General features: G+C 38.5%; 1 protein-coding gene across 3 annotated transcripts in view; it reads right to left on the bottom strand.

The window, feature by feature from the left end:
- Positions 1-25,875, bottom strand: part of LMBRD2 (LMBR1 domain containing 2) — a 47,941-nt gene that overhangs the window by 20,241 nt on the left and 1,825 nt on the right. For 2 of the 3 annotated variants that reach the window (XM_084781452.1, XM_084781451.1), the window contains exons 2-11: positions 21,960-22,196; positions 21,617-21,714; positions 19,520-19,615; positions 15,027-15,194; positions 12,783-12,993; positions 5,920-5,994; positions 4,669-4,782; positions 3,831-4,014; positions 1,036-1,217; positions 379-512 (exon numbers count right to left, since the gene is read on the bottom strand). In XM_084781452.1, coding sequence (XP_084637578.1) covers positions 379-512; positions 1,036-1,217; positions 3,831-4,014; positions 4,669-4,782; positions 5,920-5,994; positions 12,783-12,993; positions 15,027-15,194; positions 19,520-19,615; positions 21,617-21,714; positions 21,960-22,133 — 1,436 coding nt within the window. In that variant the 5' untranslated portion in view covers positions 22,134-22,196. The remainder of the gene's footprint in view (positions 1-378; positions 513-1,035; positions 1,218-3,830; positions 4,015-4,668; positions 4,783-5,919; positions 5,995-12,782; positions 12,994-15,026; positions 15,195-19,519; positions 19,616-21,616; positions 21,715-21,959; positions 22,197-25,875) is intronic. The other variant, XM_084781453.1, reaches the window with a different exon arrangement.

Raw genomic sequence — 25,875 nt, forward strand, 5'->3', positions numbered from 1 at the left:
CTTCAATCTAGTTTTAGGCCACTGGCTTCAGAGCAGTCTTTACATCTGACTGAGCCTCTAAACTCTCCATTATTCATACACCAAGTTTCAAATTGGTAAATTTAGGCTCACTGTGTCTTTTTCTCCTCCTAATATTTTTAATTTATTATTATAGCATATTTGTTTAGCACTATTAATTTAACTATAACATTATTAATTTAACCATAAATTTTAAGCAGAATTTAGCTGGTAATAAGCAAATACTTCCCTAATAAAAAAAAAGAAAAGACAATCAGCTCACAGAAATATACATTCATGCAAAATCCATAAAAATAAGAAATCTAAAATTAGCATGCAAAATGGAGACATTTCTTTTTTCCTAAGCTCAATTCTACTCACATGCCACTGAAAAGAAGACTGTAAGCATCCGTCTGATGATGTGAAGCCAAGTAGTAATAGTTAAATACGCGAATCCTGAACACAGTGGAATAAACACAGATACTCAAGAAGAAGATGGAAAGGAAGCAAGCAATCTGGAAAAAATAGTTAAAACTTAAATTTAGGACATTATTACTTTATTTACTGTCACAAGAATTATCATTCATCCCCAGCTACATTTACTGATGTTCTAAAATATAAATATGATAATAGTGTGGTTTTTTTTTTAACTAGGTGAAAAAAACTTTGAAAAAAATCTACATTTCAACCAGTTTAACATCCTAGATCCAAATTTTTGACTCTGAGTCCTGAAGGAAACTGTTTACCTATTCCCTTGGCAACTGTACATAAGGACAGAAAGGTGCAGTTCCATTGACAAAAGAGAGCAAAGTAACCTCTTAAAATGTTTTTTTTTTCCACTCTCCTATACTGTTTCATTGATCTTTCAGCTACAGCTCTTACTTTATAGATGAAGCTCAGTTTTGGAGGTCAGAATAATAACACTGTGGGAAACTCCACTACTTTCATTCTTACTAGAAGAAACATGAGAAAAGATACAGCAGTTAAAGCTTCTGCATGAACTGGTATATATTTATGACTGATATGAAAAAAACTGACCTCAATATAGATATAATTGTAGGTTTTTTCTGCCAGTTGAATGAATACTGCAAAGAGGGACAAGACAGGCGCTGTGCTGAAGAAGGTGCACTCTGACCACACAACAATCACAGAGAAGATGGACAAAACCACCGCCAGGATCCTGTGAAACCACGGACGCAAAAGGCATTCCCAGTACCACTCTGGAAAACACAAGAAAATGCAATTATGAAAACTAAATCAGTAGTAGAGTACTTACAATCTGTCAAACTAGAAACCACTCAGACAATACAGAGAAAAATTACAAATTGACAGCAGGAAAAAAGACATGACCAGAGCCAAGAGGTCAGCAGCAGTGTGGAGCCCGATACCCATGTGCTTCCTGTTGCTGCACTAAGGACAGCATATCACTCTGGTGCTGTTCCCAAACGACACACAGCTGTATCTAATCATGAGGCTACAGCAATAAAACACACTGAGAGTAAAACACACAGGACTGAAGAGCTGTTTCAGATTTAAAAAGCCTAAGAAATATGACAGCTGAATACAGTAATGTGTGCTTTAGTTTTTTTTCCAAAGAATATCACTGTCATAATTAAGGAAAATATGCATAAAGCATATAAGTAAGAGTAAATTATTGTTAATTTTCTAATTATTTCAGAGTTACACTTGAGTTGCACTGATATGCCCAGGGGACAAGAGGCCTCATGTGTGGATATAGCTCTGAAACATTAGGGGAAAACTATGTAAAGAAAGAAAATTTAATAAAATGTTAACATATGAAGAACCTGGGTATATGAGAATAATTTGTGAAATTCTGGTTTTATTAAGTCTGAATTTCAGTGTAAATGAAGATTAAGAGAAAGCTCAATAAATTGAGAAAGCTCTCTATCGACCCATCTCTCCCTCGCCCTCCCTCCCTCTCAATCAAGACTGAGCCCAGGGTTAGTGTGTACAAAACATATTGTCTACCAGTAAGTCACAGCTTGTAGCAAGGCTGTATTTTCCCTTCAGTAATTGAAAAGCTAAGACCCAGGATCGCTGTCTTTTCATTGTACTGCCAGCATAATTCCTGATTATTTAAACAGCCACACAGACAGTTCTTTGTTCAATAGCCAGGTCTCTCACTACCTCCAACGCCTCTCTTCTAAGGAGTCCATCTTCCAGGCCTCCTCTTTAACCCTGCCAGCCACTCCCACCGTCTTCCCTAAGCCTCTGATTGCTAACAGCGGTCCTCCTCATCCTCATCCCCAAGCAAGACCTTCATCAGTAGCCATACTGACCACACTAGCAGGACAAACAAAACATTTATTTCTTCTACCTTTTTACTGTTATTGAACAATTTTAATGTCCTTCCTTCCTTCCTTTCCCAGCTCAGGCTCCACAGCCTCTGAGGATAACTACACTCCAGTCCCAATTCCTTTACCCTCTCTTGCTTCACTGTCCTTGTGTGGTCAAACCACACTGTTTGACCCAACTCCTTGGCTACGCTGAGTCTGTACACATGTACATGCAGAGAAAGACACATCTGTACTAAGCAGGCCGTTATCATCATCTTCACACAGCGCCTCAGCACACCTGGACAGCTTCCTGGTAATTCTCCCCTTTCCCACGTAACTGCTTTGTACCTTCTTGAAAATCTCCTTCTCTGTGAATATTGTCAGGACACAGAAGAAAACTTACCAACATCTTTACCACTCTATTTTCTCACACTAAGCTGTATGTCTGTCTCACCTCCTGATGCAGGGCCATCCCTTCACTGTCCACTATTTCCCATCTCATCTCCACTACCCTCAAATACTGTTCCAAGGTCTCTACTGCTTCAGTATTTTCCTGTCTATATCATTCTCCAATTATAAGCTAAGCTTCAAGCCCTCCTACTTACAGCTATTACCCTTTTCTGTTTATTTTTAGTATTTTTTGTTGTCTCTAAGCATGTGTGATCATATATGCAAATTGGTTTATAATTATATTTTGAATATGCATACATATTTAAAAATCATAGGCATAAATATATTAAGAAGTTTAAAAAATACTTTTTAAAATCATCATTATGTTGAGAGAGATGCTAGCAAATATTATGGAGACAATACTTTAAACACTGTTGGTGAATCTGTAGGAATGTCTGTTAATATTCAGAGTGCTTAGTTTATAAAGTCATTGATAGGGAGAATGGATATTCCAAACAGCTTCCATAAAAATTATAAAAAATATTTTATGCAACCTATTTTACAATCAAATATTTTACTTGTATTTTAAAAATATATCCCAGCTCCTGTGTCCATGGCTCAGGACTATCATGGAGGAGAGAAAGAAAGACTGTACAAACCAGAAGACCAACAAGTCTGCAATCAAACAGTCTTTCCTAAACATCTGTATACACAAGACTGGAACAACGGCAATACCAACGGATATGCTAATTCAAAAAAGAGAAAACGGGACGCTGGAGAGATGGCTCAGAGGTTAACAGCACTGACTGCTCTTCCAGAGGTCCTGAGTTCAATTCCCAGCAACCACATGGTGGCTCACAACCATCTGTAATGAGATCTGGTGCCCTCTTCTGGTGTGCAGAGGTACATGCGAGTAGAAGACTATAAATAAATAAATAAATAAATCTTTTAAAAAAGAGAGAGAAAATGTCATGGGGTCCCACCCCTAGACAAAGAACTGCAGGCAACCAATGACTTCTGGGAGAAGGAGAAGCAAAATAATTATTTTGGGTAAGTTTATCAGATATCTAATGAAACAAATTAATACACAAGTTATATATTTTTCTTATAGAAAGATTAACTTTGGGATTTACATAAAATACATACCAACTGTAGGATTATAAAAATACTGGATAAATCGGTTTTCTGGCTCGGGTGACTGAAAGGTGTGCACAAACTGGTGAGTTGCACTGGCTTCATTCTTTGCCACATCCTCTAGATAGAATGCCTGCTCCAAAAGAATCTGCCACTGCACTTGGGTCCGACGGTGCCTTTGAACTGAGTAAATCACCTGAAACACACAAGAGGGGTTAGCCTGTCAGTATGGCTGAACAGTGAGTGGGTCAACTTTCTGCTAGACAATGTTTTTTTTTTTTAATGTCTTAAGAAGGTAGTACTAATGGCATTTTCTAATTGTGGCCAAGGACGCTAATGTTTTGAAATGACAAAATACTTCCTCTTAATAGAATGGGTATAATTCTTACTCCATCCAGTTGCCAAGAGTATCCCTGTCCAGATTCAACAATAATAAGAACAACATCAATAGTTTAGATATATATCTCACTTGCACGCACACCAGTTTGGGGATGGGGTGCTTGCAATTATAGTTATGGACATAGGGAAGCCAGAAGTCGCTATCAGGAGTCTTTCCCAGCCAGTCTCCCCGTGTTTAACACAAGGTCTCTTACTGAGCCTGGCCCTCAGGCTAGGCTAACCTTGCCGGCCAATGGTCCTCTCATCTCTCCTCCGAGCACTGCAAACGTAAGAGCATACCACTCTGCCTGGATTTACACATGGGCACTGGAGAGTGAGCTCAGTTCCTCAAACTTGAGATGCAAGCAGTTTAACTCCTGAGCCAACGAACAGAGAGCCTGAGTAACAGTTACAAGTCTACTTCACCCCTCTGATTATATGTAGAACAGCTACAATTAATAATTAAAGTTACCTGTTTATGCAATTTTACCAAACTTTTTTCACTTGGGTAGGAATTACGCTTTTCATCAAAATCTTCATAATCATCCATATTCCTACCCATCTTTTCCTGATAATCTGTAGGGCACTAAACAAACAAACAAAAAAATTTAACAATATATTCCAAAATTTAATTTTATTAAGAATTTTTCATTCTGGAAACTTTAATTTTCTCAAAAAAAATTTTTTTTCTTTTACTGACAACTCTTAATTGGTTAGGTTTTCACTCGCTAACATTTTCAAGGAAACATTTCTAAGGTATGTTGAATTTCTTCTCATTTTGATGATATTTATCTTTATGCTCAGGTATACTAGCTTGATACCGGGAAAGGTGAGGGAGTTTTGCCTACATGAAGTAACAACTATTTGAGAAGATTATTCTAATGATAGTCACCTGATGAAACTCCCATTATTTTCCTAAATAATAAAGAAGAATCATGCATGCAGAAATGGATATAAAATTAGGATTATCTGTCATACTTCAAGTTACTTATTACCTACATGGAGTTGTGCAAGTTCATTAACCTTCCAACATGGTCTCAAAAGTAGCAAACATGAGAGAAATGGTTAGAAAATTTACTCTTATATGACTGTGACTTTAGCTAAAGGAACGGTAGCTAATAATAACCTCTAGAACAGACTTGGAATACAGGAGAAAACGAATTTCATTGGTAACTTGGGTACCTACAAGTTAATTGTGAAACTTTTCAAATAATTATTTTATAAGCATACAAATATATTGAAATTCAATATAGCACCATCAGAATCATAATAATATGGCTTATTATTAAATATTCATGTAATTTAATTCATAATACATAAAACATATCATGAAATTACATGTGAGAAGCTGGTTGTAAAAATTACTGAGATCCTAGTTTATTTTCGTAAGGAGATACGCCTTAACGACAACACATGATGGTATATAAAGATGGACCTTTCTCACTGTGCCTTGATAATTACTGCATGTTACTCAGAGTTACTGATATCTTCCCATTTCAAGAGAAAATGCTGTCAATAATTACCACCAAACTTACAACAGCATAAGACAAAGTGTATATATAAACTACCATTTGTTTATGGTAAAGATTTACATGAAAATCCATCTGGAAAACCTTAACCATATTATGCTTTAATAGTACTTTTTCTTATGTGAAATATTAATGTATAATAGTATATAAAATTTACTTCACAAGAAATAGAGAAAACAATACAATATGATTACCTTTTTAAGTATTGTATCAACACATTTTCTCAATGGGTGGTTATACTTGATGCTTTCATTTACCTTACGAACCTCCTATAAAAACAGTGCATTAAAAATATTTAGATTTCTATAAATTAGACAGTTTAAATGGGAATGTGCTAAGTACTATTAAATTTCAAATTTTAATTTCAATTCAAATTATTTAGCATTATAAGAAGTCTTTTCTTTTTTAATATATTTATTAATTTATTCATATTACACCTCAATTGTTATCCCATCTCTTGTATCCTCCCATTCCTCCTCCCTCCCATTTTCCCCTTACTCCCCTCCCCTAAGACTGTGTATGAGGGGGACCTCCTCCCCCAGTATACAGCTCATAGGGTAAGAAGTCTATTTCATGGGATAAAATTCATTAAGAGCAGTTGTAAAATCACAAAGTTCTCAAATAGCTATATCTATATTCTCACTGCTTTATGGATTTCTAAATTTATTCCTCTATGTGTTTTTTTAACTTCATATATCAAAATGGCTAAGCATTATTTAACAATTTAAAAGTCTGTAATACATGGGTATATAAATAAACATATAGTTTAAATTAAAATTTCCCATATGGGTTGACAATACTCCTGCCAGAAGCCAAAGAACATCTAACAAAAACTTCAACACCAGGTATGAGGGGAAATCCCTTTTTGAGTTGTTGGTCAGGGCTAGGCTACTACTATTACTTTAAAATACCTATTGCTGAAGGCACTGTGCAATTAAGACACAGGGCCCAGAAACCCCTGGGACAGGAACTGATTTCAAAGTCTCATCCTTGAGGACCAGATTTCATAGTACCAGAAGATGCCATGACAGCTTTTCCAAAGGAGGGAGCAACCAACAGCCCTGCCCATCTGTGATGCCTATGACCCATGGCAATGAGCAGCACAGCATGGTAACCACTTGCCTTACTCCCACAGACAAGTGTAGTCCTTACCCCATCAAAGAAACTTTTCTTTGCACCAGAACCACAACGAATCATATACACAGTTTGAGAGCCCAGACTCAAGCGATACATCCACAACACAACTCTCTCACTGTGGATGGGGAGGGGAGGGGCACAGAACACTGTAAGAGTCACAGGTCTGGGATTACTGTGAAATTGAATCTCCTGGGGCTGTAAAAGGCCACACCCACAAAATCTCCCTAACATAACTGCAAAAACATGAGCTGAACAAGGACAACAATAACAGGCATGCTAATGTGGACAGGGGAAAGCCCATGAGGCCTCAGCCCTGCACAAAAAACTACAGCCAACTAAGGAATGCTCAGAATGAGACAAGGAAGTCTTCCCAGGCAGAAAGACCACACCATTGGTTATCCAATACCAAGTGGTAAGTCGTGAAAACCAAAATACAAATAACATTACACAGACTGAGTGGTTTGTATTTAGAATTTATATGTGTACACACACACACACACACACACACCACAAATGTATGTAACAACAATTGATAATAATAATAAAAGAAGTCATGAATTTGAAAGAGAGAAAGGAGGGAATAAACTGGAGGGAAGAAAGAAAAGGGGTAAATTATATAATTATATTATAATCTCAAAAAAAAAAAAGAAATAATAAAAGAGTGCACAAAGCATCTACCAAGCTTTATATTTCTAAAACAACAGGATTAAATGATTCCACGTGCTGATCAAAATCAATTCTCATTATCAATTAGTACAGAAAGCAGAAAAGACTTAACATGTCACAAAGTGCCCACTGCTTCCAAATACGAGCGCATTCTAGAGCACTCACGACTTATTATTTGTTTACTGAGTGCACACTACCTGTTGGCACTGTGCCGGCTCCAAGACTACCACATAAAATGGGAAGATGTATGACAGACCATTTTGATTGTCAACTTCCCAGCATCAAGAATTGCCTTAGAAGCAAATCTCTGGGCATATCTATGAGGGGTGGTCTACGCTGTGCTCACAGAGGTGGGCAGCCCACTCATGGGCTGGGTTGTGGCATGCACTCAAACGAGACGGCCGGCTGGCTAGAAGCACTTGTCTCCCTGCCTGCTGACTGCGGACACGTGCTCCTCTTCCCTCAATGCACTACGCCCTCAGGCAGAACTGTGAGCTAGAATAAATCCATCTTCCTTAAACTGCTTTTCACAGGTATCTCATCATGCCAACAAGAAGAGTAACTAATAGAGAAAGTTAGTACAAGTGGGGTGACGGCTGTGGTGGCCTAGAGAGGTGCTAGAATTCCTGTAAGCAAAGCTTAATGGACTACTGTGGTGGAAGCTCACAGACAAGAATGCGGACAGAAAGCTGTGCATGGAGGGTCCACTCATGAGGATCAGAGGGGATCAAGGGCACTGTCTGGATCTGGGACAGAAGCCATGCTTGCTTCACTCTGACAAGGAATCTGGCTGGATTCTCCCCATGCCCTGAGAAGTTAGACAAGACTGAATGAAAAGGTAATGAACTACTTTGTTTAATTAATGTATTTATTGTAAACCTAATATATGTGAACTTAGGCATGACTTTGATTTCATATGAAACTTCCTTCCACATACGTATATAATGTGTTTTCTATACATCCATCCCTCATTCACTCTAATTCCTGCTTACTCTTTCTACCACTTTTTCCTCTCACATTCATAGGCTATTTCCTCCTCCTCCTCCTCCTTCTTCTTCTCCTTCTTCTTCCTCTTCCTCCTTCTCCTCTTCTTTTTTTTTTTTTTTTCATTTTTGAGACAGGGTTTCTCTATGTAGCCTTGCCTGTCCTAGACTCACTTTGTAGACCAGGCTGGCCTCGAACTCGCAGCGATCCACCTGCCTCTGCCTGCTAAGTGCTGGGATAAAAGGCATGCGTGACCTACTGAGTCCACTTAGTGCTTCCTGAATGTACAGGGAAGAATGAACATTGCTATTACCATGCTTTCCTTGTCATGATGCACTAGCCTTTCAAATTGTAAGTCCCATCTTTCTAGAAGCTGTTTTTGTCAGTTATTTTATCACAGCAATGAAAAAGCAACAAGGTATTGTCAGTCAATTTCATTGACTAATGTCTGGTGATAAGTAGGTATCTAAAGGAATATTAAAAGGAATAAAAAGGCAGAGCAAATGGCCCAGTGAGTGAAGTAGTACTATCTAAGCATGAGGATCGCAGCTGACACGCCCAGGGATAGTGGTGCTCTCTTGCAACCCCAGAACTGTGGAGGTACAGACAAGGGAATCCCTCAAGCTCCTTGGCCAGCCAGTCTAGCTGAGCCTCTGTGCTTCTGATTCAGAGATAGACCCTATCCCAAAAAATAAAGGTGGGCAGCAATCAACAAAAAATACGTAATGCTGACCTTGGGCCTCCAGATGTGCACACACATGCACAAATATCCATTAACAGGTAAACAACACAGAGAGAGGGGAGGAGGAAGGGAGGGGCAGGTAAAGAACAGGATCTTTGGCATTAGTGTTTCCTAGGAATCACAACATCCTATAATATTTGTGAAATGAAATTGTTAGAATCACTATTCTGTAAGCGGGGGTGGGAGCCCTGCATGCCACAGCTCTGCAATAAAGACCTGGAGAAAGGATTTTAAAAGAACATTTGAACATCTGAAGTGTTCGAGAAGGGCTTTAATGGCAGAGAATGGGAAGCAGAGAAACCGTCTGATACACTAAGAAAATTATGAAAAAATTTATAGTTCAGAGTCACCTCAATATGTGAAGGTTTCTTGTTGGCAAACACAAAAAAATGAGAACAACGAAATAGAATCAGCCTATAAATACGTAAAAGAATCTTCAAGCTTCCAAAAAAATTCCAAATTCCAAATGAGTTTTCTTAAAAATTATAAAACATTTATATTATGTAATAAGATCATAGCAAAACCAGCATCATATACAGTAAAAAGTAATCTATTTGGAGAGTAATTTATGAGTAACTGCCATGCGTGGTGGTGCACGCCTTTAATCCCAACACTTGAGAGGCAGAGAAAGGCAGATCGCTGTGAGTTCGAGGCCAGCCTGGTCTACAAAGCGAGTCCAGAACAGCCAAGCCTACACAGAGAAACCCTGTCTCAAAAAACAAAAACAAAAGGATTTATCAGTAACCATGAAAATCTAACGAATGCACACTCTAAATAATTATTACCACTAAAACTGCCCCTGTGAGGGACTTTTGCTTATTGAAGAGTACAAAGAATTAAACAAAAAAGACATAAAACTGCTATAAAAGTAAAGTACAGCATGTTTGGAATGAGTACACTTTAGGAGTCTTTCTGATGAAAGAACTAAACAAAGTGAGTGAGAGCCAGTCAAGTGACAGCAAGAACCAGACTGTTGCAAGGACGACCGAGGACAGGGAGTGCAGAGGGCTCCAGTCAGGAGTGAGCACACTGTACTGGGGAAAGAGAACAGTGTGACTACAGCGAAAACGACCATGCGGCCTGCTCAGCGTGGGGTCAGACTAGAGAGGCAATACCCAAGGCCTCCCGAGATCTTCCTAGCATTTAATTCTGAGGTGTGTTCCTTCTAAATACAGGACTGGCAAGAAACCCTGTCTCAAAAAACAAAAACAAGCAAAAGGATTTGTCAGTAACCGTGAAAATCTAACGTATGCATACTCTGAATAATTGATACCAATGAAATTGTGCTTGTAAGGGACTTTTGCTTACTGAGAAGCACAGAGAATTAAACAAACAAGACTTATTTTACTTTATTTTTTACATTTTTTGAGACAAGGCTTCACTGTATAGCTCAAGCTAGACTTGCATGTGCTATGTAGCTCAGGCTGGCCTTGAAGGCACCTTCCCTATCTGCCTGGGATTACCAGCATAAGTGCTATACTATGCCCAGAACACACTTGTGTTTTCAAAAGGTCACCCTAGATGCTATTACACTATCTTTGCATTTCTAAGTTGTCTTAAAGTTTGTCGTTAACACAAACGTACTTACTTTAAAACTTAACTATATCATCTGACCATATACATGAAATATATGTTTTCCCCTTGAAATTAGTTAGCTACATTAAATAAAAGCACATCTGAAAACAGCTTCTCATATTTGCTATCTGTTATAAATTTAAGCTTTACTCAACAATTAATTTTTAAAGTTTGGGAGGCATCTGAAATATTAGCTTGTTCAGGAGGCCAACACCTCATCTACTAAACTTCTGGAATCTGATTAGGATCTGGATAGCTATCAACATTTCAGCAGGGAGGAGGACAAAGAAAAAATGGAAGAGAAGGGAAAAGAATAGGAAGGAGTGAGGAAGTGAGAGGAAGGAAGGAAAGGAAGGAGAGGGGGAAAGGATGCCTTTTTTTTTATATAGGAATTTTTCTCATAAAAATATTTAAGTCCTACCTAACTTTTAACTAATGAATAGTATGCTGAAATAACACACTAGGCACAAATGCCAGGTTTTACTTTTCATGTCTTATTCCTAAGGGCTCCTATCTAATAACAGAGCATCTCTCTATTTCATTCAGACTTTCTTTGTTCCTCCGAGCTGGCCTGGTGGAGCAAGCATGTAATCCCACAGCTACCTGGGAGGCTGAGGCAGCTGGATCATAAATACAAAGTGAGTGCATAGTCTAGATACCTTCCAGAGACCTGTCAACTATCTCAAAAAATAAATAAATAAATAATAAGTAAAGAAGAGGTGGGGATATATTAGTACACTTGTATGTGACCACCTAGTATATAAGATACACTCAGTTCAATCCCTAGTACTGTAAGCAAACAAACAAAAGACCTTAAAACAATCCATCTGACATGTATTTGTTGAAGAAACAGTAAATAAGCTGGCAAGATACAAATTCTTCAAATCTGCAACAACTTCATTTAAAACCAACTTTTGAGCAGAACACTATGACTAAAAATTTTCTTCTTTCATCAAATGTAAACATTTAATCAAATATAAATCTTCAAATACTTCAAGTTTTTTTCAGAAGTTTCAAACTGTATATCCACCAAATATAAAAATTTTCATTATGGCTCTCAGAAGAAACGAACTTTGATATCTTGTTCTTATGAAACAATATAGCTGTTTAAACCACCCGGTTTGCGGCACTTTTGTTATAGCAGCCCATGTTGTTAATGTAAAAGGCTTCCTGAGGAATCCTTGCTTCTCAGGGCCTGAAAATGAAGTAAGTTGGGAACAGAAGGCTGAGACAGAAAAGACAAGAGGATAATAGTTAAGAATTGAGGGTCATCATATTAAAGCAAATTCAGCAGTCTACCACCTGTTCTCAGACTGAAATACAAGCTTGCTCCCATTCGCTTATGTAGAGTCTACAGTTACCTTCCAACCACAATCGCCAAGTATACACAGCAGACACCACACAGCAACAAAGCCTTGAACATTTACCATCTGGGCTCTTCATATTTTAAAAAGGGCCATAGTTGCTGTTAAAGTGTGAACTAAAATTAAAGTGTGAACTAGCTCTCCTTATTAATTATGTGTATATAAGCAAGTTATTTAAACCCCAATGCCTCATTTTCTTCATTTATAAAATGGGGGTTTAAAAAATCTCTTTTGTAAAGTTGTAAGAATTAAGTAAAATTGACACTTGAAAAATGAGTTTGTATTGTGCAAGTCCACTTACATACATCTTTTTAAAGATATTCAACAAGTTAATAAAACTCACAGAGATCAGTACAGCCTAAAAATGTTGAAAAACTGTTCAAATCAGGTGCTACTGATGAATAAAAGATATGTAAATGATAGCCTATTTTGGCATTTACTATCATAAAATAGACATATACCAATATGATCAAAAAGTTCATTGACAAAACATTTATAGACCACACATGCTACCATTTGCAGGCAGAGAGCCATCCACAGAGACAGAGTAATAAACCAGACCTGCTTTTGTAGGACTAAGCTTGCTTACCTCCATCACATCCTCTAAATTCTCTTCTGCGTCCGCTTTCTCTGTCATCAGTTTGGCTGCCTTAAAGTAAGTCTTCATAAGTAGGTAACCTCTCTTGGCTCCGTTCCAGTATGACCTCGGAATCTCCACCAAGCCATACCCTAACAGCAACACGAGGAGAAACAGACCCCATGTGTTGGCAGCAGCTATCCCAATAGTCTGAAGTTGATTCCTAAGAAGTAGAAAAGAAATGCAGGTAGCTGTGATAAATATATTTTCTTGTAAAAAATATAAAACTAATTTGCCACAATAAATTTTTAGAAAACTATTCTAAAGGATAAGTAGGGTTTCATATGAAGAAATTTTCAACGCTTCTTTCAGTCACAGCAGATAACCCATGTACTTTAATGGAAAGACAGAATGTGACTGTAAAAATAATCTTTAATATGGGAAATACTGTTTCTATTACAGCTAAAATTAGAACATAGGATAATTCATAGCATATATATATTTCTTCTACAGAAAACATTTTTAGATAGGTGCTTCCTTAATCAAGATTAACTAAGAGACCCCTGTAAACAACTAAATTCAACTGTGTTATGATTGTTCTTATGACAGACTATTCCATACATAAATTTAGGGATAATATACATTAAAATTATATACACAAAATAGATTTTAATTTATTGAAATACCAGAGTCTAAAAAAAAATAGTATTAAGAAAACTATTCTCTCAAATTACAACAAAGAAAAAAGAAAAAAGTGTAAGTTCTAGTGGAAGAAAATTCATTTTTGACAATTTATAAAATTTAAAATTCTATGGAAAACATTGTTGTTTACGATATGGTTATTAGTCAAAGCATTAACCCAAACCTAACAGATTGATTGACTGATTGATTGATTGAGTGATTGATGTTTTTCAAGACAGGGTTTCTCTGTGTAGCCTTGACTGTCCTGGTGCTCATTCTGTAGGCCAGGGTAGCTTCGAACTCACAGAGATCCACCTGCCTCTGTTTCCCTGAGTGCTGGGATTAAAGGGGGCATCATCAGTGCCCAGCTAATGGTTATATTTAAGCATGCTATTCTGGGTTTTCTTTCTCAGTAATGTACATTATTCAGATATTCTTTGAGGGGTATCTATAAGACATATAATCTGGTGTGCGTATCTGTCTGCTTATTTCTATGTATGCAATAAAAGCTAACTGATCTTCCACAAGAAGAGCAACAGAGCCAACTAACCGGAGTCTACAGGGGCCTGCGGAGTCTGAGGCACCATCTAAGGACCATGTGTGGACTGGAGTCTGAAGCACCATCTAAGGACCACGCGTGGACTGGAGTCTGAAGCACCATCTAAGGACCACACGTGGACTGGAGTCTGAGGCACCATCTAAGGACCACGCGTGGACTGGAGTCTGAGGCACCATCTAAGGACTACACGTGGACTGGAGTCTGAGGCACCATCTAAGGACCACACGTGGACTGGAGTCTGAGGCACCATCTAAGGACCACGCGTGGACTGGAGTCTGAGGCACCATCTAAGGACCACGCGTGGACTGGAGTCTGAGGCACCATCTAAGGACCACGCGTGGACTGGAGTCTGAGGCACCATCTAAGGACCAAGCGTGGACTGGAGTCTGAGGCACCATCTAAGGACCACGCGTGGACTGGAGTCTGAGGCACCATCTAAGGACCACCGTGGACTGGAGTCTGAGGCACCATCTAAGGACCATGTGTGGCCTGGTGTCTGAAGCACCATCTAAGGACCACGCGTGGACTGGTGTCTGAAGCACCATCTAAGGACCACACGTGGACTGGAGTCTGAGGCACCATCTAAGGACCACGCGTGGACTGGAGTCTGAAGCACCATCTAAGGACCACGCGTGGACTGGACCTAGGGCCTCTAGATAGATGTAGCCGACAGGCAGCTCAGGCTTCATGTGGGCCCACTAGGAAGGAGAGTGGGGCTGTCTCTGACTCTTGCCTGCTTTTCAATCACTTCCCCTAATGGTACTGCCTTGCCAGGTCACAGGGGGAAGAGGACAGTCAGTCCTGGTGAGACTTGATGAGCTGGGGTGGGTGGGTAGGGGGGGCTCCCCTTTTCTGAGGAATAGGGGAGGGGGAAGGGAGGGTGGAACTGGGAGGTGAGGAGGGAGGGAACTATGACCAGGATGTAAAGTGAATAAATAAATTAATCAATTAAAAAAGCTAATCTGAAAACAATACAAACATATACAGAATACTGTTATAAAGACTACTTTTCTTACCACTCTAAATGCAACCGTGGGTTTACAGCTACATAAATTAGAAATGCTCCAAATATCAGCAAGTATGTGCCATAGTAGATTGCGTTCTCAATCAGGGCTGTCTTTATCTTCCCGGTGATGGAAAACCCTCCAGATCGTGCATACGACTGCATAAAAGGTAACAGAATCCTAGTTGGATGAAAAATATATGAGTAAGAACTCAACTGTGTAGTTGTATAATGTAAAATACCAAAAGTACACGAATCTCAATGTAAACTTCTCCTCTCCAATAAATGTTTAATGAGTAATTCTTTACATGTTAATGCTGAATGAACCATGATTGTTTTTGTAATGTGAAAGTTTGGGAAAAACAAAGAACCTAAAGCAGGAGACAGCAAAGGAGGCTGCAATGACACACAGAGCAGAGCAGCACGAGTGACCTCACATTCTCTAAAAGGTCTAAACGCAGGCCTTAGAGCCTCAAGAAGAGGCCACAGCTGTGGTAGATGACTGCAGTCTTAGAGCTTCGAAGACTGAAGCAGGAAGACTGCTGACTTGAGGGCAGCCTGGACTACATAGTTAGACCCAATTTCAAAAACAAAGACATAAATAACAATGTAATTCATTTAGAGTGACTTTGGACTATATACAAAGAATAAGAAAGCTTGACTTAAAAAAAAAAAAGGCACACGGCACACTTATACACAGGGAGCCATGAGTGGCCAGAAACATTGTCCCTCACTGAAGGAAACACTCCAATATCTGGTTTTCAAAGGCTTCAAATGGAAAACTGATTGAAAACAAACAAAAATGCAACTAGCTAGGCAGGTTAAGGGTAGTGTCCAGGTGAAAGCAGGACAGGTGTGCTGTCTGGATAAGAATGGCCCCCACAGGCTCATCTATTTGAATGCTTGGTCACTAGGGAGTGGCATTAGGAGGCGTGGCCTTGTTGGAGGAAGTGTGTCACTAGGGGTGGGCACTGAGGCTTCAAAAGCTCACGCCAGGCCCAGTGGCTCACTCTCTTCCTGCTGCATGAGGATCCAGATGTAGAACTCCCAACTACTTCTCCAGCAACATATTAGCCTGCACACTACCATGCTCCCTGCCATGATAAAAACACACTGCGCCTCTGAAACTGTAAGCAAGCCCCAATGAAATGCTTTAGCATGAAGAGTTGAAGGTGTCTCTTCACAGCAACAAAACCCTGACTAAGACGAGAAAAGATTGGCTGTCAAGCTAATGATTTTGACATATATAAGAAATACAAAATAGCAACAACACAGCATAGTGGCCACACAGCCTCAGAGTTCAGAATGGACTGAAGAGACAGATTCTGGAGCCATCAGCATGTCAACAGCAATCCTGTAACATCAGGAAGGCTGGGCATGGTGGCGCACACCTTTAATCCCAGCACTCAGGAGGCAGAGGCAGGCGGATTACTGTGAGTTCGAGGCCAGCCTGGTCTACAAAGTGAGTCCAGAACAGCCAAGGCTACACAGAGAAACCCTGTCTCAAAAAAAAAAAAAAAACCAAAAACCAAACCAAAACAACATCAGGAGACTAGATCTGGAGAAGGGAGCACACCAAATACAAAGGACGACACTTGTATTGACCTCTGAGAAACATCAGTTTTTAGGGCAATGGAGAGAAACAGGAACAAGCGAAGGAGACTAAGACAGCAGTAAAGAGGCACGGAAGAAAAGCCAGGGATATATGGAGCAGAAACAGGAAGAAAGTATCTAAAACTGGAGGAGAGAAAACTATAAGTAAATGCTGTGAGGAGGTCAAGCGTGCTAAGGATTGCACGTGGAAAAGAGGCATGGGTGTGCTGAGAAAAGGTGCCGTGGACTGAGCTATAAATCAACTGCGCACATGAAGATAGCAAGAGGAGAAAGTTTATTCAGGAGGTTTAGTTGAATATCCTATTATGAACTATGGCATATACATAAAGTAGACTGTCCCACAGACATGAGTAACAGTAACAAAACAATGATACGTACAAAATAGCACAGATGAATCTCCCAAGTGTGTGAACAAGGAGGGGAAATTCATGCTGTCTTAATCTATGTTTATACATTTCTAACACAACAAATCCATCTATGTTGTCAAAACTGAAAGCTATAAATTAGTACCTAAATCTTAAGAGGTTAGCTTCATGTTTTAGGAAGTGGGGCTAGCATAATAAGAATAAATCTTCCATCCCTGGAGGGTATGGAGAAAAAGACTGGTAAATAGGTAGTTGTGTTGATAAGACAGATTCTGAGAGATCTGCCATGTGACAAATTCTATTTTCATTATGAGACAAACACTAAAGTTACATGCTAAGAGTAAAGATAACATTTTAGAAGGAATAGAAAAGGATCGAAGAGATTTAAAGTTTAGAAAGTGAAGAGAAATCAGACAAATAAATGAAAATCTGGCAATTTTTAGAGCACAGACGAGCTGATTAGGCATAAACTTCCAATGACACTATTCTATTTTGTTTTGTAATTTTCCTCTTGCAGTGCTTTCTATATCCAGTTTGAGGGCTTAGTGTTCTGCAGAATGTCTAAGAAAGGACCAGAACGCAGAGGGTAACTGGGAGTCTGAGCACAAAAGGAAAAGAAATCTATAATGGGTAGAGAAACAGACCTGAAGTACAACCCTAGTCACGAAGACCACAGCTGGGACTGATGCCATGTGGGCACAGGCAAGATGGCTCAACACAAGGATCAAGGATCGAGGGAAGAGCGACATTTGGGAACTGGGTCACAGAAATGAAGGAAACATGCATGCAGGAAGTAAGAATGTATGCGTAAGCAGGCCAGGCTTGAGAGTGGGCCCCTGTTGCTGAAGACACTGCACATTTAGGACACATTATTTGAGCTGGATATAGCTTGAAAGCTTCTTCCCCTCAGTCTACCATCCTGCAGAAAATACTATGCAAGCTCCAAGAGGGGAAGGCAATTAAACAGTCCTGTCCAGCTGCAAGCCATGATCAGCACGGTGCAGTAAACAGCTCTCACACTTGGCGGTGGTAACTAGCAACTGTCCAATTAGACTGAAGGTTCAACAGGAAGGAAACCACGCCTGGTCCTGAGAACCTCTGCAGCATCCTAGGGCTGGTGCACATGTGCTCATCAGAGAAGAATATGCTACCAGCACTTTGCTAGCCCAGCACAATCCCTTACTGTATTCTAACTCTTATCCTTATAGCCACACATCAGTGTAGCTACTACACTTCACCGAAAAGCCTCCCTTTACAACAAATGGAGAGCATCTCAGAAAAAGGCAAGTAGGCACAGTGCAGATCAAGAGACTGTGGTGAGCCCAGCACAACACGGTCTATGTTATGGCTCTTGCATCTATGTCCCGGGGCCCATTGTGGAAGAGGGGAGATTTTTAAGAGGTAGAACACCAAGAAGTCTGTGATGAAACAGTCTCTCCTAGGAATAGCTTCATAGACAAAACCAAAATTAATGATATTAATGGTCACTTTAACATGGCAAGGGGAAATGTTGTGGGGCCCTGTCTGTGGGCCAGTAGCTCTCAACCTTCCTAATGCTATGATGCTCTAATACAATTCTTCACGTTGCAGTGACCCCCCAACCACAAAATTGTTTTCATTGCTATTTTCATTCCTAACTGTAATTTTGCTCTTATTATGAATCATAATGTAAATATTTGATATGCAGAATATCTGATATGCAACCCTTGTGAAAAGGTTGTTTGACACCCACAGGGGGCACGACCCACAGGTCTGAGAAGCAATGCTCTAGACCAAGAACTACAGGCAACTAATACCTGCTGGGAGGGGACTATCCTCTCCCAGGAATGAACCCCCTTACTGGTTGCTCAATACAGAGTGGTCAGCCCTGAATCCACACACACAAACAACAAAAACTGACTTAGGGGGTTGTACGTAACAGTAGTGATCAAATAAACAGAGGCTATCACCCTGGGAGTGAGGGCAGTGCGGGCTGGGTGAGCAGAGGTATTTGGGATAGGCTGGGGGAAGGAAAGCTAGAGGGGAAGTTATGTAATTCTATTTTAATTAAAAAGGCATTTGTAAGAGGTTAAAGAAAGGAAACCAAGGAAAAGTGCTGACCTCCCTAAAAGCACTTTCCTGTAATAACGAAGCTAAAGAGGACTGGATTGAAGTAAGGAAAAAGATGGAAGGAAACAGTCACAAAACAATTTTCATTTCTATTTTCTATTTTTAAAATGTCCTCCCTCTCTCTCTCTCTCTCTCTCTCTCTCTCTCTCTCTCTCTCTCTCTCTCTCTCTCTCTCTCGACAGAGTTTGGTTGTCCTGGACTTCCTTTGTAGACCAGGCTGGCCTTGAACTCACAGAGAGCCACCTGCCTCTGCCTCCCTGACCTGAGGGCTCGGATAAAATGATGAGCTTTTATTTCTTTTTTCTTTTTTCTTTTTTAAGATAGGAGAAATCTGTGTCAGTAAAAGTGGGATATATACAGTAAGGTTCACTAAAAATTCATCCCTTTAGTCAAAAATGCATCCTTCACCGCCACTTACCATGTTAAAAACTGTGATGTCCAATAAACCACCCTCCAGAAAATTGGCAGGATTCCATCGGGAATGTAACTCCATGGCTTGAAGCATGGATGCTGACTGTTCAGAAACAATTGCAAGTAATCATAAATCATAAATTCTTACATGAAAATATATATAAATTTGTGAATAGTAAAGTTCATTTGTATCAAATTAATAATTACAGATCGAACTGTACTATCTCATGGAAAATTTAAAAACCAAACCTGTCAAAACAAACATTGTACATGAAAGGAACAACAGTTTACTCTAAAAAAGAATGTCATTTAAATTTCCGATTTCCAGTGTATTTTTAGTTATTTAATAAAAAGAAGCCATAGTATTTAATTAACTGACAGTGTGAAAATCTTTAGAAAGCAAATGGATTTATGGAATACAGTAATTAATGCTTATACTCAAAAGTATACTCATCTCATTTGTAGGGCTGGCTCTATTTTGTCCTTTATTGTTATGTAGGAGTGAAGGAATTCAATATAAGAGAAAATCAGGTGTAATTCCAGAAGGATGCGATGCTAACTAAATTAGCAACTCTTATCACTCTGCAGGCATAAGCACCAGCATCTATCTATACACAGTTCTGATCAGATTTTCTAATGGATAGTCTCTGAGCAGAATTTCTTCTATTTAAAATTTTTCTACATCTAGTTTTGAATGGTGATTCAAAGAAGACTTTATTCACCTTTATTCAAGTTAGATTTTTTTGCATATGTACATGCACGTTCATGAGTGTGAGTACATGTGTGCATGAAGGTCAGAGGACAGCTTGGGTGCTCCTTGGGAGCATTATCCACTCCACGGGACAGAGTTTCTGAGTGATCCTGACTCATCAGTTTGGCTGTGCTGGTTACTCAGTGAGCCAGACACTGGGTTTATTACTGAGTGCCACCATGCACATTGCTCTGTGAATTCTGGAGACCAAATTCAGGTCCTTATGGATGCTATGCCTGTATTGACTGAGCCATCTCACTAGGCCCTAGACTTTCTTTTAAAAGCTGTATGAAGCACACAATTACTACCCAAAGAATTGACAAACCTTGTCAACATGAATAACCTTTATATATGAAAATTTAATAGGAATTCAATATAGCCCATGGAATTTTGAATTTATTCCTCATGTGAATTTTCTTTTAAATATTATTTTTAACTATGTGGCCGGGCGTGGTGGCGCACGCCTTTAATCCCAGCACTCGGGATGCAGAGGCAGGCGGATCGCTGTGAGTTCGAGGCCAGCCTGGTCTACAAAGCGAGTCCAGGACAGCCAAGGCTACACAGAGAAACCCTGTCTCAAAAGACAAAAAACAAAAAAACTATGTGTATGAGTCTCTCTCCTGTGTCTATGTGTCTGTGTGTCTGTGTGCACATGAGCGCCTACAAAGGATAGAGGTTTTGTCTGTTGTGAACTGCCTGATATAGGTGCTGGAAATTGAATTTGGGTCCTCTATAAGAATATCCAGTGCTCTTAACTGCTAAACCATCTCTCTAGCTCCTATGATGTTTCTTAGATATGTGTAATATGAGAGAAATACCCTATATTCATAATAGCCTTGTTTTAGTTGTTGTTGTTGTTTGGAGTTTTAAAAAAAAAATCTTATGTAGCCGAGGCTAGCATTGAACTTCCTATGAAGGTGAGGCTGGCCTTGAACTCTTGTGTGCAGGGATTACAGGTGTGTACCACCATACCAGACTCTACTTGTGTTAACTCTTGAAAATGAGATGAAGTGGAAAATGTGTCTCCTTAATAGATTTATTCATGGTGCTGAAACTTGGGAATGTCCATGATTTTTAAATATAAAACAGACTGAGAAGAATAAGAGGTTTTAGATAGGTAGAAACAGACTAGAGCGTATGTCTTCTTTAGTGTCTCACTACTGTGTTTTGTACCGATGTATGTTTAAAATATATAATTAAACACAATGCAATATAATAAATATACTAGCAAAGAATGAAAGTAGGAATAATAGGGAATAAGAGAGACTTCATAAATATAAAATACAGGTGGCAAAACTATTAACTGCAATAATGCAATGTTTAAATTAAACAGGAAAGTAGAAAGAAAAATACCTTGGAGCTGGGGTGACAGATGCATATGTTCCTGTAACATTGTTATTGTCAGGAGGGCTGGAATTTGCAGCAGCATGCCTGCATCGGTTATATATTGTCTAAAACAATGAATACTGAGTTTTATAATGAGAACCAAGAATTTACCATATTTCATAAATCTACCTACCTACCTATTTTCCTGGCTATACTATTCAATAGCTAAATTCCTAAAACAGCATTTACATTCAAAATATAAAGATCATCTCATATAACTTAGTCATTTTAGCAAAGCAATATTCAAAATATAATTCAAACTGTATGATTACAACTGTCTTGTAAATTGTATCTCCATTTTGCCTCTTACCGTACTGACATCCAATGGCAGTATGAAGACAATAAGAAAGCAGAGATACCAAGCGAGCAGTGTTCCAATGATTACAAGTCTGTGCTGTTTCTTAAAGTCTCCATATCGATGAAGGAGGAACAATGCCAGGAAAAAGACAAAAACAATCTCCAGTCCTAAAGCTGCACCACTCATTATTGAATGCTCACGATCTCCAACCAAAGTGACTCATGGATAGTTCTGGACCATATCTGTTCACTTAAAAAAAAAAAACAGGAAAGAACGAAACATGTAACATTAACACAGGGAACAGCAATTTGGAAATTCTGTAATTTAATTAATGTATTAATAAACTCTTAGGAAAATTGTTATGTAACTTTACATTGTTCTGTGAATGACACTAAATGTCAGGCCTTTTTTATAACTTACTTTTTCAAGTACATCTTTAAAATGTCACAAGGAGGCTGAGTGCTCTACCATGCACCTTTAGGCCTAGGAATGTGGGTGCTGGGGAGAAGGATCATGGGTTAGAGGCCTGGACTATGTAACAAAGCGCACACGCACACGCACATGCACACGCACACGCACACGCACTGCCCCCCTTCTCTCTCTCTCTCCATATATATGTATATATATATAATTTCTTTAGGGAATATACTATAATAAAAGTCATACTTGTTCTTAATATATTAAAAATGAAGAAATTGTCAATACTAAGATATGAACAGTTTTAATGTATTAATTATGTTTGTTAATGTTATAAATGCTAGCCAAATATTTAAATTATTAACTTAAAACCCTTTTACATACAATATATTTTGATCATTTTGTTTCTCCTCCTGTAGCTCCTCTCAGACGCTTACCACCTCCCCTACCCACCCAACTTCATGTTCTCTCTCTCAAAAGAACACACAACAAAAATTTTAAAAAAAATTAAAATTCCTATATGATAAAAAAAAATACCAACACACACACACACACAGTATCCATTTCATGTGGACCAACTACCCTTGGTTATGAGGCCGGCCTCAGAGTGTGGATGATATACCCAGTAGCACTCCACTGGAGGAAACAAATTTTCCCTCTGCCAGCAGGTATCAACTGCAAATAGATTCTTGGTCAGGGATGGGTCTTTTGTAGCAGAACATTTTATAGAAGTTATCCTAGAAAATTAGATATTAAGGCTATCTTAAGGACTTAGACATGTAATAAAATATTCTAAGATCATCCATAACCAAGAACTTAAGATTTTCTAAAAGAAAGTCACCAAGAGAAATATTCAACAGTAACTTCTTGGAAGCATTATTCTCCTTTTGTGTTTTGTCAAACTCAACTTTCATAATTTAAAGTTTGTTATCATCTCCTTTATAGGTAACAATTTCCCACTAATCTGTTCTTTTCTGTTCTGCTTACCTCTGCTGTCTTCTAGAAAATACCTACTTGCCCTAATGGTCTTAAAGCATTGGTTTTACCCTCAATAATCAACTTTCCTCAAGAAAGTATATGTAAGAAAGGAAAGCAACTGCACTCACTCTACTTGCCAATCTCTGGGCCACCACAAACCCACAGTGCATCCTCATCCTTTTGTAAGAAAGGAGCCTGGGTCACAAAAAGTATTGCTCCCTTGCAACAAAATTAGCCTTGTTTCCTTCAGTTTGCAAGGCAGCTACACAGTTTGTCATCTGTTCACTGGCAAGAGACTAAACACAACTCAGAACCATGTCAAGAAGGTACATAGTACAGCAATGGCAGACAGGAACATGTAATTCATTAGGCACACAGTCAGAATGGATTAATTATTACAGAACACTTGGTGAGTTGTAACTCTATGTAACTGCAAAGGAAACTCTGCCACAGGAACAATGTGCCTTTGACCACAGCAACGGCTGACTTACCATATTCTCCAAATATTAAAATAATAGGTTTAGGAAGAAGATGATAATGAGTATTTGGTTCTCATGGGCTGGCATTAACATAATAGTTGTGAAGTTGATCTTACTGAAAATCAAAATGCCAGTTGACTTAACTGATCAAATTTTAGTGCCTTACATGTAGTCAGATTGTACCCTTCAAAGCATCAGGTCCAAAGCCTTAAATATTTAAAACCAACTCCATCATTTTCCAATCATCAAGAAATTACTAAATACTATTTTCAAATGCTTTTATAGCCATTTGATAAAAATGAATGATTCAGGTATTGTCTTCTATGTATGTTGTGGTTGACAATAGTTCTAGATGCTAAACTAACTGTGAGTAAAAACTTTAAGTTAAGATAACTTTGGAATTTGAGAAATTCCAAATGTTAAAAAACAGGCAGGACAAAAGAGAGGAGCTCAAGCAAAAGCAACTGATGAGAATCAAACAAAATACTGACAAAAAAATTTGTCAAACCCTCAAATTCTGAAACCAATAAAATAATTTGCATTCAACATCTAAGGCTTCATCGGAGTTTGTTTTACCTTTTTTCCTTTACTCAGAGCCTCTAGATGCTACACAAGCTCTCTACCACTGAGCCACATCCCACTGCAGTATTAACTTAAATAAGTATTTTAACTCAGATATGTGACCTAACAAAAGCTAGATGATAACTCAAGATCCTGAGAACAAAGAACTAAAGTGAAAGAACAAGACACAAATGATAAAAAGTAAAAGAAGGCGATTTCCCACTCTAATAAGGAATGGCTTAAATGTAATCCTTATTCTCCATGGTTAAAGATTTTAATAGCTAAAGCTTTAGTTAAGACAATAGCACAGAAGACTATTTCACTTTAGACAAAAAGTCAGAATGGTTTTGTTTTTTGTTTTGGTCCGCCTAAGAGAGGAATTGACAAACCAGGTGACAAGCATTCCAAAGTGTGGCAAGAGGCACAAGCAGATGACTCATCCTTGGCAAGGTGTGAAAGGCTGAAGGTGGCAATCAGGTCAGTGGGTAAGGAGAACACTGAACTTTCAGCAATCCTTTGAGGGTTTCAGTTGGAGGGATTGTAAGGATTACTCTGATATCGGAGACTCCTTTCTCACGAATCTGCTTACTAACGAAGAAAATGGCAGAGTGGGTAAGTAATTTACCCATGTTCTCACAGCCAGTGTGTGGTAAAGCAGATCCAAACTGAGGCACCCTGACCACTGACGACGACGTTCAATTTCATGTCTCATTTTCAATCCAGGCAACCTTTTAAAATGCAGTTTCTTCTAAATAATTTCTATGGTTCCATTTTCCTAAAGAATATATTTTTAAAATTCTCCTTTTATTCTTTGAGATTATCAAAACAAAATGCTTTAAAAAGTCATGTTTAATATAGAATTTAACCTTTTACTTTGTGAATAATTATTTCATTTAGACTATAGTAGTTTTTTTTTTCTAATTTTCATGGAACTACAAAGTAAAACAGAACAAATACAAATCTTTTTTTTTTATTGATCTAATCTCCCCATCACAGATCATTAAATCAAAGAAAACTGAGGATAACTTTAAAACCAAGTGAGATACAAGGATAATTATGGAAATTGATAAACAATTGAAAACATTTTGCTATAGCTGTCTCCAGCATTTTTGTTTCCCTAAGCTAAATAATATAAAGGGGAAGGGAATTTTTAAATCTCTCTATAATACATTGTTAGCTTTATGCCTAATTGTATCTCTCTGGCTATATTTGATTTTCAAATATGGGACCAATTAGTACTGAATACATGGCTACACACAGATAGTTATACACACATATACCACATATATCAGTCAGTCAAGATGGGCAGTCCTTTCTAGCCTCTCCTGGGGCCTGAAAACACTGACTGCCTTGTAACTGTGATGTCTGTGGTTTTAGCTGCATTAAGGACACTGTTGTTGCCTTTTCCAAATATCTCATGTTTCTCAATTTAGAATGTCATTTGTGTTCTATCTCAAGCTTCCAAAGAACACTAGATATTATTCAACTCAATG

This window comes from Acomys minous, assembly GCF_964271855.1.
Source record: "Acomys minous genome assembly, chromosome: 5".
Classification (NCBI taxonomy): Eukaryota; Metazoa; Chordata; class Mammalia; order Rodentia; family Muridae; genus Acomys; species Acomys minous.